A 16,060-nucleotide genomic window follows, 5' to 3' on the forward strand; every position below is an offset into this window, starting at 1 on the left:
TGCTGTTGGCACATATAAGAGTGGTATCTGCTCACCTGACAAAGCTGATATCTTTGTGATTGCATGACACAACCCTGAGTTAGCTCCTGTTGGTTAAAAGGAAGGATGGATACAGCTAGGCTTTTAAATGAGAACAAGAGCTAAAGTTCAACCCCCAGGTTCAAGAACACAGAATCACTGAATGGTTTGGGTTGGAAAGGACCTTAGGATCATCTAGTTCCAGCCCTCCTGCCATGGGCAGGGATGCCTCACACTAGATTATATTGCCCAAGGCTCTGTCCAATCTGGCCTTGAAAAGGCTCAGGAAGATTGAGAGCACAAGCTGCCCAGTCTCCACTGGTGTTTTTAAGCATTCTGGATAATTCAAATTAACCAGACAGACGTTTTTGACAACATATGCAAATGATTATGTGCACAGTTAGTCTGCCAAAAATATAAATTCAGTATGAGGGGGGCATACTTGAGCTAGACATAATATAGTGAGCATGAGTAGTATTATCATCAGTACATATTTGGTGATGTGGATGTCACAGGAGTCTGGCAATTATTATATGTACTTAGAGCTTCTCACGGGGTCCAACCCACATGTTCCTGCTATGATTAACTAAGACAAGCAGATGAAAGCTAGTGTGCTTGTTACAATATATGCTGCAATCATATCTTCTAATGCAGCACGAGCCTAAATTTGAGAAGAAGAGCTGGTTGACTTTTCTTACACAAAAATCATGGAAACATGGAACAGGGTGCCAGATTTAAGACATGGTAACTGACAAAATCTCCCATCCACCAACTGAGCTATTAGCTGGGAAGAAGTGTAAGCACTGGAATGATGTCAGTTGCAAATCCATTCTTTATGCTGACAAGGCCAAGTCATATCCTAAGCTGTATGGTCGACTTGTGATTAAAACCACACAACTTTGAGTTTAAATAAGATTAGATGAAACAACACTGAACACAACCTTGTTCTGTGCAATACAGTGACTGCAAAGCAGGGTTGTGCATGGTACCAACTAACCCAGTTCTTCACAGCTAGGTTTGGACAAGCCAAAACCTCATAGCATACCTGGGTCCTGATTACCTAACTTCTGTAGGAAGAAATCCCAAATACTACTCCAGAGTTCTATTTTGGTCTTGAATAAATATGTTAAGAGTTGTTGGACACATTTTCAGACAAAACTGGAAAGCTAACTGACTTGTGAGGCAGCTGGAAGGGTCCTATCGCAAGTCAAAAAATCAAAGTTCTCAAGGCACAGTATACATCAAGGCAGGCTAATTTAAACTGAGACATTTACCTATTGCCAAGGTCATTGCTTTGAGTTTGTCTCTGACTAGTTTCACTACCATGCTCTTTTGGAGTGGAGTAGAGCGACAACACAGTACTGAACGGCATCGCTTGGCTAGTGTGAGAAATTTATCTTCTAGTGCAGGTTCCAGGGCATAAGCTAGAGTCCTTCCATCGATCACTAGGCCCAAGCTGGAAAGCACAGGGGAAGAGGGTGGATAGAGAGGGGTGAACCCAACAGTCATGTTTCCAGTAGCTTCGTCTATAATGTTGTTTGAAAACTTAGACTCTACGCATTGCAGACACTGTTCCAGCAAGACAGCACATGTCTCCTGAAAAAAAATTCAAAATAAATATACTTGAGAGAAAAGAACATGCATTCAAATGTTTTTGTTTGCTGTATATTTAGGCATAAGAAATATGGGGAATGTGTTATATTCGCTGCACTGTTAAAGTTTTAATTTCTAATAATTTTCTATTCACTCTAAGCACTCAATTCTTGCAGCAATGAGGACCTGAAAGATTTAAATCTAATTCCTTTTTAGCATGCAGTATTATATGCTAAACTAAATTCTTTTAGCTTGTTCTCAGAATAACAGTGCTGGGAAATGATACAATCAGTATCAGTACCAAGTTAAGTATGGTGATGAACACCATGAATACGCCTGCAACTCAGATCAAGTAGTTATGCATTGTTAAAGGCCAATTAAAGGTTATTTAAGCTGAATTCTCTCACCTAGCCATACTCAACTAGAAGATGTTATTGAGAATATATGAACATTTGAAATGAAATGGTATTGGTCTTACAACTATGTGTGGCAAAAAATAAAGATCATGGAAACTAAATTTACCAGTTCAGTTGATACATTCAAGAACAGAAAATGCTGTTATCTTTTCTTCCTTTTCAAAAGAATATGCAGCTGGATACTGCTGGCCTGTCCCTCTCTGCTGATCTGAAGTCCAATTTTATCACCCCATTAAGAGACGATAGCACTATCAGTCTGCTTCCTTGTATATTAGACCATATCAGTAAACTGTGACTGTCTGCTTACAAAAGTTGAGCACAGGAAAGATCAGTAATTCAGAAGAATTAGAAAAGGTCTGTTAAGAAGCAAGGCATTATTGTAGATGTGGCTTGCTGATTCTCAGTGTTAGCATCAAAATTTAAGTATTGCTCCTACCTCCAGAGAAAAAGCCACCTGAGAAAACACGAATGACTGAGTTATCTAAATACTACATTTCAGCAGTGTAAAATAAAGCACAGATTCCCAAGAGGTTGCTTTTGGAGACCCATTAGTACCAATAAGCAAAACTAGGGGTATTTTGAGAATGCATACTGAAGAAAAGCATTCATGTGGCTATGGCATATTTTACTTCATGGTGGAGCCCACTACACACAGTTATAGGTCTTCAGTAAGTTTATGATACATGACCCTATGACTTAGAAACATGAGTCACTGAAAAGTATTCAAAGACATGTCCTACCTGAAAATTACAGATGAAGCAGGAAAAGAAGGAAACAAACAAAAAAAAAAAATCCACAAAAAAGAGGAAAGCCATCAAAAAGTCATCAAACTTTTCACTGTACAAGTTGACAATAAAGCAAAGCTAGTTCACAAGTAAACTTGTGTATCAGATCTGCTTACTGGTGATTCAGCATTCAAAGTGATGATTTCTTCATCGTGATCCAGTAGCTTGCAGGCGTATGCAATATTAACAGCTGTTTCTTGCTTGTCTCCAGTAAGAACCCAAATCTGCAACCCAGCTTTACGCAAGTTTGCTATGGTTTCTGGAACACCATCCTGTAAACGGTCTTCAATGCCAGTTGCACCTAAACACATAGAAAAAGCAAAACATTCCCCATTAAATAAACACTTAGGGTTCACCTGAAATTGTAAGTTTGGATTTTTCAAAAAGCCCTAGGAAGTACCTTTACTGGAAATAGCTGAACTACCAATGGTTGTAAGATTTGGGCAGCTTTTGGGGGGTATTGAGAAAGAGAAGTGGGAAGTAGATGGGGTAAACATCTTCAAACAGTCAACACCAAATCCAGAATTCAAAACTTTAGAAGCACTATGACACCATTTGTAGTCTCAGAGGTTCATAAAGGTTGCATCTTTGCTTATTCTCTCTCTGCTCTTTATCTTCACCATTTCTTCTGAATGTTGTTAGAGAAGACACTGTTGCTTCTAGGAGATTTCAGTTCTCAAGGGTCTTAACTGCCTTTCCTCAACCAGAAAAGGCCGGGTCACTACAGATTTCTCCCATTAGGTGGCGAATGATGGCAGGACTGGAGCTTGGCAACAGCACATTAGGCTGCAGACATAAACTTTTTCCTGCCTTGTTGCTGCTTTTTGCTCTTGCAGAAAGACGCTGGCTGCCAAACGAGATATAGCAGAGAATAAATCATAAATCATAAATCTGTTGGCCATGATATGAAAGTAAAATGTGGCTTTTTCATGCTTTCAATGCGTCTTTATACCTGTTTCTAAGTATCTTTTCTATGCTTTCATAAATCAATTGACAGAAACAAGATTTTCAAATGCTGAAGCAAAAGCTGCTCAGGATCAAGTTAAGTGCCATCAGTGCTCCACTATGTTTCTGAGAGGCTTGGATGTGAGAAAATGTAAGTCCTCACTACTAGGGAATGAGGAGGTGAGAGACATGCAAGTTACCTGGAACAGCAGGAAAAGCAAAGTAAACTTTTCTCAGCTATGCATTATTCCTATGGATGTTCCTTGAAGAAAACACTTCAGCAGTAGAAGTCCACCTGAAGTCTGACCATCAGTCATGTAGGCAGAAACACATTCTTAGGGCAATGTTGGGAGAGCTATTACTATCCAAACAAAGGAGAAGACATTCCTGTTCCAGACTCACTCTTTCATTCCCACAACCTGCTCATAACTGATCATTGGAAGATACAAACCACAGTATAAGATTCTTGGGGAATGACTGAACAGGTAGTTTATTTCTGGCTAGAGCTTACTTATTTGTCTGGCAGTTCAATTTTTTCAATTCCTTCTCCCTCATCCCCCAGAGTGCAGCCAGAGCCAACAGGCACAACCATGGTGGTATCTTCCTGACTGCTGTGGTCCAAATTAGTCACCTCATGCTGCCCTTCAAGTCAGAGGACAGAAACAGACACTTCAAGGGCATGATTCATTTAATCCTAAAGTGGGTATCTAGGCCAGACCAAATGAACACCACTTTCTTCTTTTGTCTCTCCACTGGTTATGTGAGGAGCCTTAGAGATCTGTAGTAGATACATGAGAAGCTGGGTGAGCTGGATCTCATCTCCCAGAGACAGGCATGCTGGCAATTGTGAAGGCTGTTATCTCCAACAGTGTTATGGCTGTCCCAGTTTCTTTGCCAGAGACAGCAGTTGGATACTTGGAGTAATAGTGAATATATATATATACATTTTAGAATCTCAGTGCATTCAACATCTCAACACAGCAGATGAAGATTATGACTTTGTTCTTGGAATACCTCTTCCATACACTGATTTCAACTGCATCATTAGGAAGTAATGCAATCCCCTTCCACAGAATACACAGGCCCTGAATGCATGTGGTGAATGCGATGTGTGAGAGTTCTCATAAATGCAGTTTATGAGCACTGCTTTATGAATGCCCCTGAATGCCCCAAGGTATGAATACCTTGGAGTCATGTAAGTCTCCGACACCCTGAAACGTCACTAAGATAACAAAATTCTGTAGTCAGTTTTGGCCAAGTCCTCCTCCTGTTTCTAGGAGCAGTTTCCATTTATGATATTGATTCTAATTCATCCCTGGTATTACTACACTCATTTCACTAGTGATAAAATGATGCCAGGAGCAAGGAAAACAGGGTGTCTGTTATGTTAATTATATCCCTTCCTTTGTGGTGCTCCACATGACAGCCATGACAAAGTCCAAAAGAAGCCAATTTCTATACTGTCAGAAACCATTTAAGGGAAAGAACAGATTTCATAGCCAAGCTCTCAGATTTTTTTAACACATTTTAATTTCATGTCCAGCTCTCATTTCATTACCTAGCAGATGCAGATTCTTCTCTACCCGCAGTGCTGACTGAAACAGACGTTCCTCACGATTTTCAATAGAGGATTCTGCTTCTAAATGACTTTTTAACCAACAGGCATACTCTTCCTTGCTAAGAACCTATTAAAAAGAGTATGTGAGGGCACAGTCAATGTGATGCAGAGGCATTCATACTTTACTGAATAAAATGAAAAAGAAGTTATGAATCAAGAACAATAAATTAATAAATGTCTTCAGTGATCTTTGTCAAGACTTTCCTTAAGAGCAACCTAAGAGTCTTCTTTTACTTACTCTTTTTGCAATACAGAGGGTCCGCAGTCCATCTGCAGCATACAGATTAAGGTAATTCTGAGTTTTGCTTTGGATTTTTTTTTGATGTTTGCCCCGAGGGTCATCTACATAGGAATAAAAAAGAAATTAGTGATTGAGAAATAACTGCAGTTGAATGGACTCGCAGAATAAAACCTCGTTTACAGTACTCACTGTAACAGCACTTTATAACTGATACTTTTAAAGAGCTACTGATGTCTCCTGTGAAACTCAAGTAAAATAATCCATTTAGAAAAAAAACACCTTTTCTTTTTGTTCTGTCTTTTCTCTCTTCAAAAGTCATTGTGAATATATGCTAGAAAGACCTTTATTACCTTACTCCTTAAGTATTTATTTGGTCTGAATACATTAAGAAATCATTATAATCTTCACAGCAGATCATAATTGTCAGGAAGAGAAGTATAATTTCAAATACACTACTAGCAAATGCTTCCTTACATCTCATCACATGCAAAAAATGACACTTAAACATAGCATTTAGTTTTCCACCAAGGTTAATATCTCTAAAGAAAGGGAAACAGTGCTTCATTTTGTACATCTAGGTGTATAAAGGTAATTCTGTTACTGCTGTACTGATAGTACCTATCGGTCTGAGTCAATGCAAGAAGTTTTGGGTCTGAGTGTGTTTTCATCCTGCAGACCTCACAGCTAGCTTCTACCTTGAAGGAAGCCGCATAACTTCCACTTAGCTTTATTCTTCACTTAAAGCCATGTGTAAGAAATCAAAATCGGGCCTGAGTAGCTGATCCTTTTCTCTCTGTAGCTGGGACCGGTTCACATTGCTCACACATTTTCCTATATCCTGATGTATTTTTATTTTTTTCTCTTAAAGTCTGCATGGTTTTGGGGGTGTAGAATCATTTCAGGGTTATAATTTTGTAACTGGAGCTGTTACAAATATTGCTTAATGCAATAGTTATGTTAGTGGTACTTGCACAAAGATCAATCAGAGTCAGGTGAATGCCACTCATGACTAGAAGTTTGAGCTCCTGAACACTACATATGACCTCAGTTCACTACTGGATGTGCTCACCTCTCTCAACCGACCACACTGAAAACCTAAAGGCACTATACCCTTATACAATGTACTTAATATGGGTATGTAAATTAGATGACACACGTATCTTACTGTTTATACATTTTGGCACCTGTTTTCCCAGTTTGCATTCATACCCAATGTGATCTTGCTATGTGAGACCATGTATATACATACACACATCTGACTATAAACTTACATAGCATTCAGCACTTTCACATTTATACAGCAGTACCGTGTCTAGCTGGGCACCCAGAGGCTCCAGCACAAAAACACACAAGTACTGATGTTGTAGGAAGAAGCTGGGAGCTTGGAATCCCAATATTTTGGTTTTTGTTTCTGTTACCTCAACCATGTATCAGCACATTTTACATATGGTATAGCTATTTTCTCACCTTTGAAGACCATCCTAATCTGTAGGTCTGTAAAGCTGGCAGTGTACATACCCAGATAGTCCTAAGGGACTCAAAGAAGATTGTGGTATTTCATGCATACCTTCGTTTCACTTCCATCTCTGATTAAGGTCATGAGGTGAATACTGGTAGGAATATTCTGATGCGCCTGCCCATCTATTAAAGCTACCCATGCTATAACTATAAAGCTAACTATGCTATCACTATTGATTTTCTCAAAGGGACAATACAGATATGTTATTCTGGAAGAATATTCCCACAAACACTGCTTGCAACTTGAAAGCCCTTTCTTACACTATACTTTGTGGCTCAGACACAACCACTACCAGGTTCCTTCAGAAGCTACTGAAACAGCTTACAGTTAGATTCAGCTGCAACATAAAGTGGAAATATACCATACTGAACTGGCAGCCTACTGCAGACTCATTTAGCTTCTTTTCTACTTGTGAATTAGAATTTTTTTGGCATATGTGATTTGGCTGTGTAATATAAGACTTTATATTTTATTTTTTTTTCTGGGAGAAGTAATACAGCAAACCTTCTTGGAGGCTTTTTGTATTAGTGAGTCAGCTCTTCTAACTTCAGAAGAATAATGTAGGCATGCATTCTTTCTAATTTATTGTGGTACATTACTATTCTAGAGAAAAATGCCATTTTTTTTGCATAAGCCACATTAAATTGCCTTATGGGAGTGGCTATTTCAGTCACTTGCTGATTTCAAATGGTGCAAACTTGAATAGGTGCTTAAACACATCAAAAGTTGTTTCTACCCCTTTAAGGTTAAGTGGTGTTAATCACTTCAGATCTGTCTGAATACCATGGGCTCTGATGCAGTGATCATGTCAAATGCTAATACCACCTTCAATGAACAAAGACAGTAATTCTCTACACGTAGAGATGTGCACACCATTTTCTGTGCGAATTCCAGCATGGAAGAATCCATCTCCCTCCTCCACTAGCTTACCAATGACAGCTAATGCCCCTTCTAGCTCTTCATGTTCCTCATCAGTTTTACTCTGAGATTCACCTTGTCCTCAGAAGTTAAAAGGGGGGAAGGAATCTCTCACAGAGAAAGCCCAGTTGTGGAGATTCTTTTCAGCTGAGATGTAAGTCTCTATGCTGAGAAGTGTGACCACATGTACCATGTCAGTGACAAACAGCAAATAAGTCTCCAGAAGAATGCTAGAGAGATAGTGGTGTTCTGCCTGCTTCATTTCCTTCCATAATCACAAGCTGCAGAAAGCCAGTCCAGTCACACTGAGAATGACTTATGTTCCCAGTTCCTGTGTGAGTTGGGTATTGACTCAAAATGTAATTTTCTTATTTATGAACATGGTGATTGAGATAAAGTAAAAACAATACGCTCCTGGGGATCATTTCAAGGCTTTTGGAAATACCTGTATGCTCTCAGAAAGCATCAGGTTTCACAGTCTCAACTAAATACACAGAGTAAATGGAGTCAGTTCAGGAACTTAAAGTTTTGAAGCTCATGGTGAATTCTGATTTTCTGTAAGACACAACTAAAGTTACAACATAATACTTTTGCTTCTAATTTCAGCCTGTTCCTCATGTTGTGTTTTAAAATACTCTTCCTCCCAAACAGGGACCTTTGTGTCTGATAGGACCCAGTCATGCCATGTGATGTTTGTGGGAGTTGCGAGATTATGGACACAGTGTTGCCTTAGTCCCTCAGTGTAAGGGCACAAGTTCTACAAAGTCTTGAGATGCACTTCTGACTGGTACACAATTTACATGCCCCTGAGGCACTGACAGCAAAAAGCAAGCACTGGGATTAGCTGTTGTGTCTATTCACTTATTGGTCGATTCCTTAAAATGATAAATGCCTGAATCCTCTCCTAGCATTATATCTTCTCTCACACTCACATTCCACCATCACCAGAGAACAGGATGAAACCACTGACAGCTCTCACAATATAAGTAATAGCTACAGTATGAATCTTCTGAGGCTCCCTCTACCTGGGAAATACCTCTCCACCATGGGAAAAAAATGATACTCCCTTGGGAATTAACAACATATCCACTGACATTACAACACTGCAGGCACAGGCTGTGAGTTTGAGGTCAGGTCCAGGAGTGAAGCTGCTCAAGAGAAATATCACACATTTTCCATACTGATCCGCTAAAACGTACAGAATTACTGAAGCTAGCAGCGATTCAGAAGGCTAGAAAACAAGGGAAACTGCTTATGAGGTTCTAGTGGCTGCACTTTACATTTCTTGCAATAGCAAAATATATTAAAACTCAGGAGTTCAATTTGTGCTAAAAAAAATTAAAAAGGGCACAGTTTCAAAGCCACCTTCAATTCTCGTGCCTGTGAAGATGGTGGAATCATTGTACTTGCCCAGATAGAGAATCTGCTCACTGACAACACCAATCCTCAGGACCTCTACTTTCCCTTCTCTGACATACACCACCTTTGGTAATATTGCTGCTGTTTGGTGTTCTAACTGGCCTTGTTTTTACCTATGTGGGTTCTAGATCTGCCTGAAATTTGCCTGAAACTTGCCTGAAAATTCCTTAATCTATTGAGTCTACTGTGAACAGACACAGCAGCTTCCAAAGTAGTCTGTTATATGGTGACAAAATATTTAAGACTTGGCATAAATTAACCTTTCCTTATTAATGCTTGGTTGTCATTCTGATAACTCATTTCCAAACACTATTAGAAATTCTCAGTACTACAAATTCTCTGTTAGTACTTCGGAGGGAAACAAGTTTCCACAGATGCTCTCTGTACCTTCTGTGGTATCAGATCTTCACTAGAAAATTATTCATGAATACTTTGTTGTTAGTTAAGAACAAGTTGTTCTTAATTTTTCTGGCTCAGCTTTGATTTATATAGCTGTAAACAGAAACCTAATGCCAACATTTTTCTGTATTTCATTAAACTAAAATTACACAGTATAAGCCTTTCACAATTGTTTACTCCAAATAATGTCAAAGTAACCACAAAGTCAATGCATTAGTGAAAGATGGGGAAGTACCTCTAGCACTTTTGGGCTCTGTCCATTCATACTGGGGTAACCTTTAAACACTGGATTAAATTCAATGTTGAAAATCCAGTAAATTAGATGCAAAATGATTCATGCAAACTGAAACCTGTGTCTCTCCTCTAACTTCTGAAAGCTTACAGGGTTCTTCTTGAATCCAACTGATTACAGTTATCAGCTACTTAAAGTTGTTTCTGTTTCATGTGACAGCTGGGTGCTGGAGAAGTCTTCATGCTTTAGGGAAGTTCCCTGTTTACAGCTACATGTTCACTGCTACATATCTGCTCCCTGCTAGTCAACTAAGTATTTGAAGACAAGACTTCTCATCTGAATAGCACCTCTCCATTTGCCCCAACCTTTCTGTTTTGATGGCTGATTGTTTCAGTGCCCTTCAGCATCGTAGTCAAACCAGCATAAATGTGTTGGTTTATACAAACATACTGCAGCAAAAGGACGTAAAGGTTCACAAATGAAACATGAGAAGAAGCTGCAAAATGAAGTGCTTGGATTTCATATAAAACACGCAAATAGCCAAGCACTGGCCAGCAGTTTCTCCTTAAGAAATGTAAACTGCTTTGGCAGAGTTTCAGGAAATTCCGTCAAAGTAAAGCTTGCTAGTAGACAATCTTGAGCAGAAATGAATTTCACTCATCTTTGTATGGTAAGGAACCAGTAATTTCTTACAGATGATTTGCTATAATCATAGAATCACAGAATGGTTTGGATTGAAGGGACCTTAAAGATCATCTAGTTCCAACCCTTCTGCCACGGGCAGGGGCACCTTACACTAGACCAGGTTGCTCAAAGCCCCATCCAACCTGACCTTGAACACTTCCAGGAATGGGGCACCCACAGCTCTTCTGGGCAACTTGTTCCAGTGTCTCAACCACTCTCACAGTAAATAATAACAATAACAAAGTATTACAAAAGAAGAAAGCTGCCATTCTACTGTTCCCCATCTTCACTAAAGCAGGCAGGTCTGCTTGCTGAAGAAGGCAAGATACAATGAGGTTTTCAGCAGTTAAGCAGAATTGCCTCCCCCCAGCTCCCCACTGCCGCAAAGGTAAGTAAGAGGTGTACCTGAAGAGCAGGGTAGAAGAAGATCCATAACAACTGAATCTGCTCCTTTAGTGTAAACATTTATTTCATCTGTGAGAGGATGTCTGACCACTACTGACATCCTCTTTCTGGCGGAATCAAAGCCCAATGTATGCAATACTTCAAAACTTAGTGTTCCCAGGTGAGGTAGCTCCACTGATACCTGGTCAGACAGCCTTCCAACCAGAGAACAGTTATATGCCCTTGCTGCATAGACAAGAGCAGCTTCATCTGGACTCTCTGCTTCATAACGGAGTTCTCCTTCCTCAGGTCCACCCCATGCAGTTGTCCTGCCTTGCTGGGAGCTGTAGCCATTGTTATTCATCTGTGCAGAGTATGCCAGCTTCTCTTCCAGTTTTAATAAAGTGCTATCCGTAGATGTAGATGAAAGCAGACTTAAACCAAATCTGTGCATTGATTTGCTTGTAGCTAGACTAGATGAACTACTGCTGTTAGAGCCAGAGGTCAAGCGACTTGGAGTGAATCTTCGTATGAAGTCTTCTATAGTTTTTACTGGAGATTTTAGTTCAAATCGATCTCTAACCTTTAAAAGGGAAAATAACCCAGTGAACAAAACCCAAAGAAAAGCTGTACAATAATTCTGACATGATATTCAGCCTAAGCAGCTCCAACTAAAGAGAATTTCTTTGAGAGAAGAAAGTAATGGTATTTGTATTTTGAGAAAGGAAAGTAAATCGACAAAACTTACTCAACAGCAAAAAAAACGAAAACTTACTAGAACTTCAGAATTGTACCTGTGTGAAAGCACATTATGTTTGTATTAAAAACCATTTTTCCTTCTTTCATCTCTTCAGATATCACTAATGGATAAATTATCAATGTTGCACTACCATCAGTAGTGCATACTAAAAGCTATCATTAGTAGGAAACACTGGCATTTGTGAATGTTCAGTGAAAGCAGAAAAAAAAAGTTAATGCAACTGAGAAGTGTGGTATCAGAAAAGTTTTATGGGAATATGTCAATGTCAACAACATCCTCAACAGGAACACATTGAAATAAATTATTTCCACTGTCATCTCTTTCAGCATCAAAGCATTTTGCTTCACTTTTACCACTCATCTCAGTTTACATAAATAATTTTTACAGATACAGTGTTATTAATAGTAATAGCGTATTCATAGTAATATAAAATTATTGCACAGTGTAGCATTCCTGAAACAGCAGAACTGAGTATTCTCCACATGTTTCCCTGGCACAAAACCATGTCATTCTGCAGATTAGTTCACTTTTTATTCCAAACTGCAACAGCCACAAATCACAGAATTTTCTCCCAAATGGAAATTCCAGCTCCTGGCTAGCTTTAATACTAAATTTCATTATATTTTTGTCTTACAGATCATGTTGCGATAGCTTTTTTGAAATTTTCATTCATCAATGGCACTGGTTTAGGCTGATTTAAGCCATAATGATCATTTTTTCTCATAATGAGCTTAAGATGAATCTTTTACATAATTTCAAAGTTTTATGCAATGTTTTTCAAGTGTATTCTCTTCTTATTTTTTTCCAGAATATCTCATCCTTTTCTTAATTCAGTCTATGCATACAAAATATTCACAGACAGCTTATATTCTTTTCTGGGAAGTCTTTCACATTTACAAATTAGTTTACACACATATTTACACACATACTTACATTGATGAAATGAATAAGTTACAGCATAAGAAAATGGGAAAGTTTCAGAAGTATCCTGAAATCGTGAATGAAAGCACATCTTACCTTGAAGGTAAGTGAAATATCCCATTTAACAAACGCTTAACTAAACCAACTCAATCACATAGTTGTTCTAGGAGCTGTCTCACAACTAGTCATAGTTGTTTCTCACTAGAACAAGAGGTTTTAATTCCCCCAAATTACAAGATAAATTAGTATCAATGCAAAAGAGGCTTAAACTCTCTTTTGCTGATTTTTTAACCCACCTTCTGTCGGGGCTGATTAGGTGCAGTAACCACGACTGTATTACATATAGTCAAAGCGATGAAGAAGTCAAAAATGTCACATAGTTCTGGACTCAGATGGGATAATGGCTGTTCATGGCTTCTCATGACCTCCAGATGCTTTGCACATTCATTCACCTTTTCTAACAATCTCGGGTCAGGTGTAATGTCCTTCTCCTAGTAATAAATAAGAGCAATTAATACTTGTGATTCTGCAAATTTCCAAAGCAGCAACAAGCAATCAAAGCATCAAGACTGTTATGGTGGCCTTACACCATAGGGTGGAGCTGGAAAGGACTGTAAGACATCAATTCTAGACAATAAACAGTTAACAATGAGACTACTGATAGAAATGGAAATGTGAGTAACTGTGTGACCAACTTTTTCACTACAGATAATTATAGCAGCAATATTCATCTACTTTGGGGGTATCAGATAGGAGAAGAGTTACGTACTAATATACCTCCCTCTCTCCTAATTCAAGACATTTATTATCTATTATTAAAGGGTGGTTCACTACAGAGACCACAAGAGTGAAAAAATTAGACAGCAATGATATTCAAAGCTTGGCCTTACATCATCATAACAAAATGAAACCATCTTGGATTGCTTGTTAAAGAACCATCATCTACACATTTGAAGGTAATTCATATGTTTTTTTTTACACTGAAACACGGAGCACTTTCCACACTATTTCATGAACATGTTTCACTTATTAAATCTATTTCTTGTCAGAGCAGACTCCAGTATTTCTTAATATAGAAGGACACAAGGATAAAAAAGATGACAAGAAAAACCAATGTAAGGCTCTTTCTTCAGCAGAATTTTATCTGCTGATGCTCACCAGCTGATGAATCTGTGCAACCACAGAACTCTGTGTGTAAAAACTGAAGCTTGAAAAGCTTACTCTTGATTGAACTGAAGCAGTTCCACCACTACAAACAGCATCATTCTGTGTCTGTATTTGTAATTTGTTTTAAGGGTGAATTTGTGTCAACAGTGAAACAATGCAAAATCCCTAGACAGACACACCATGGCTTCTCTAGTCTTATGACCATTCAGCCCATGTAAAACTTCACAGAGTAACAACAGCATAAAAGAAATTTAATAATGCAAACTTTTAAGGACAAATTCATCAACATTCTGAAATGTAAAGGTTTTTACTTTTTAAAATATGACACATGCAATCCACTGATAACCTTGAATCACACTAAAAATTATGCTATGGTCAGCAGTATCTAAGAATTGGAATACATAGTGTCCAGCCCAGCACTTCTTAGTTTTAAAATCCTCTGACAAAAGAGAAAAGGCATGTGCAGGTCAATTAGAATCCCTGACCTCAAACCTGATGCTACTCTCAGCTTCTGTAGATAAAGGGAAGGCATACGTTTTCTTTTCAAAATCAAGGTATAACTCAAACAAAGGTTTCAGATTGTTTTTTATCTTTAGCTCATTTCCACAAAGGAGACATTTTGGTAAGATCTATGTCGACACTTCACTGCTTTTGTAGAAACATCTGTCACTACAGAATAAAAAATGCCAAGAAGACGTCTGCAAGAGGTACACAATGTGCTACAGATGTCTTTACCTTCCGGTTTTCAGGACATGGTCTATCAAAAGATAACATGACACTGTGCTTTACAGTTGACTTACCATTGGGCTACTGAATGCAGTGTGCTTTGAAAGGATGCTTGCTCTTTTTGCTTCAGCTCTGCTACCCGTGCGCCGGTGGGTTTTGTTGCTCTGGCTTCTGTGTATTACTTTAATGCTCTGATGGCTGCAGATACTATCACGCTGGGATAGAGTTCCTCCTTTTGGGGCTGCCTCGTCTTCCTCAGAATCAGGTTCTTGGTACATCGCTAAGCGTTTGGCTATCAGTAAAAATATAGAAGGAAGAAGTGGTATATGTTAAATGTGGCTGAGAAAGAGGGAGAAGGGCATGATGACTTTGTTCAAGTGACCTGTTTTTAATATTATACTGTGCTTTCACAGTAATAATGAATGATTTCATTATCAAGAGATACCGAAGTCTCTTAATTGAATGGTAGTATCTAACAATAGATTCAGATAACATAATTAGAAGCATAAAGCAATACACTGCCTCTCTCATCATCACACTCTCTCTGAAAGGGAGTTAGACTCTGCAATAACTCACTGCATTCCTGACTATTCCACAGCTCAGCCTGATGAAATCAACCAAATAATTTGGTCTTCACTTGCAGTCAGAGAAGGAAATAAACAACTAAGAAAATTTTCATGTCCTTTCCAACATAAAATGTAAATTTCACAGAAAGTATTTACCAGCAAAAATGTCGCATCTACCCAGTACCAGTTAACTGACATCTGAAATGTCCTCAGAACAACACGCCTCCAGCGCACTATTGCCCTTATTCTATATACAGAGATGAGGCAGACAGCATAAAAGACTCACTCAAGGTCAGGGCCATCTGCTGCAGAGTGGAGACATGAACCCTTGACTCCTAGCCTAGGGTTAAAACCACTCTGGAGTCTCCGCCCTCCTCTCTGGACAGCATGATAGGCAGGACATTGCAGCATGCAGTATGAAAACCAGGGTAGCTTAGCCTTGCTGCAACACTTGTTTCTATCCCTATTTGCTACAGTGAGCAATACCTAGTTTACATAGAATGAAAGAGTGTTTTCTGATTGATATATTTGAGGTGAATGCTTCCTCAGTCAAGAATTCAATTACGACAATTGATATTAGAAACCAATCCTGGCAGTTTGATACATAGAAGTTAAAAAGGAAGCAGAAAGAAGAGGTGTGAAACTGCCGTGGAAACCAGTCCCTCTAATGACAGGCTCTGCTTAGGTCTAACTGATGTAGGACATATTTTTCCCATTCCTAAAGACTATGGGCATTTAATAATGTGGGT

The 16,060-nt window shown here is 38.8% G+C and overlaps 1 protein-coding gene across 2 annotated transcripts in view; it reads right to left on the bottom strand.

Moving 5' to 3' along the window:
• ATP10A (ATPase phospholipid transporting 10A (putative)) overlaps positions 1 to 16,060 on the bottom strand; it is a 109,338-nt gene that overhangs the window by 16,072 nt on the left and 77,206 nt on the right. For both annotated transcript variants that reach the window (XM_057404462.1, XM_057404463.1), the window contains 7 exons: positions 14,820 to 15,037; positions 13,149 to 13,343; positions 11,193 to 11,754; positions 5,614 to 5,717; positions 5,316 to 5,442; positions 2,929 to 3,113; positions 1,293 to 1,614 (listed from right to left, as the gene is read on the bottom strand). In XM_057404462.1, the coding sequence (XP_057260445.1) occupies positions 1,293 to 1,614; positions 2,929 to 3,113; positions 5,316 to 5,442; positions 5,614 to 5,717; positions 11,193 to 11,754; positions 13,149 to 13,343; positions 14,820 to 15,037 (1,713 nt within the window). The remainder of the gene's footprint in view (positions 1 to 1,292; positions 1,615 to 2,928; positions 3,114 to 5,315; positions 5,443 to 5,613; positions 5,718 to 11,192; positions 11,755 to 13,148; positions 13,344 to 14,819; positions 15,038 to 16,060) is intronic.

This window comes from Pezoporus wallicus, unplaced genomic scaffold (assembly GCF_028554395.1).
Source record: "Pezoporus wallicus isolate ANWC-B61680 ecotype Strahan unplaced genomic scaffold, APGP_CSIRO_Pwel_v1 contig_5787, whole genome shotgun sequence".
NCBI lineage: Eukaryota > Metazoa > Chordata > Aves > Psittaciformes > Psittacidae > Pezoporus > Pezoporus wallicus.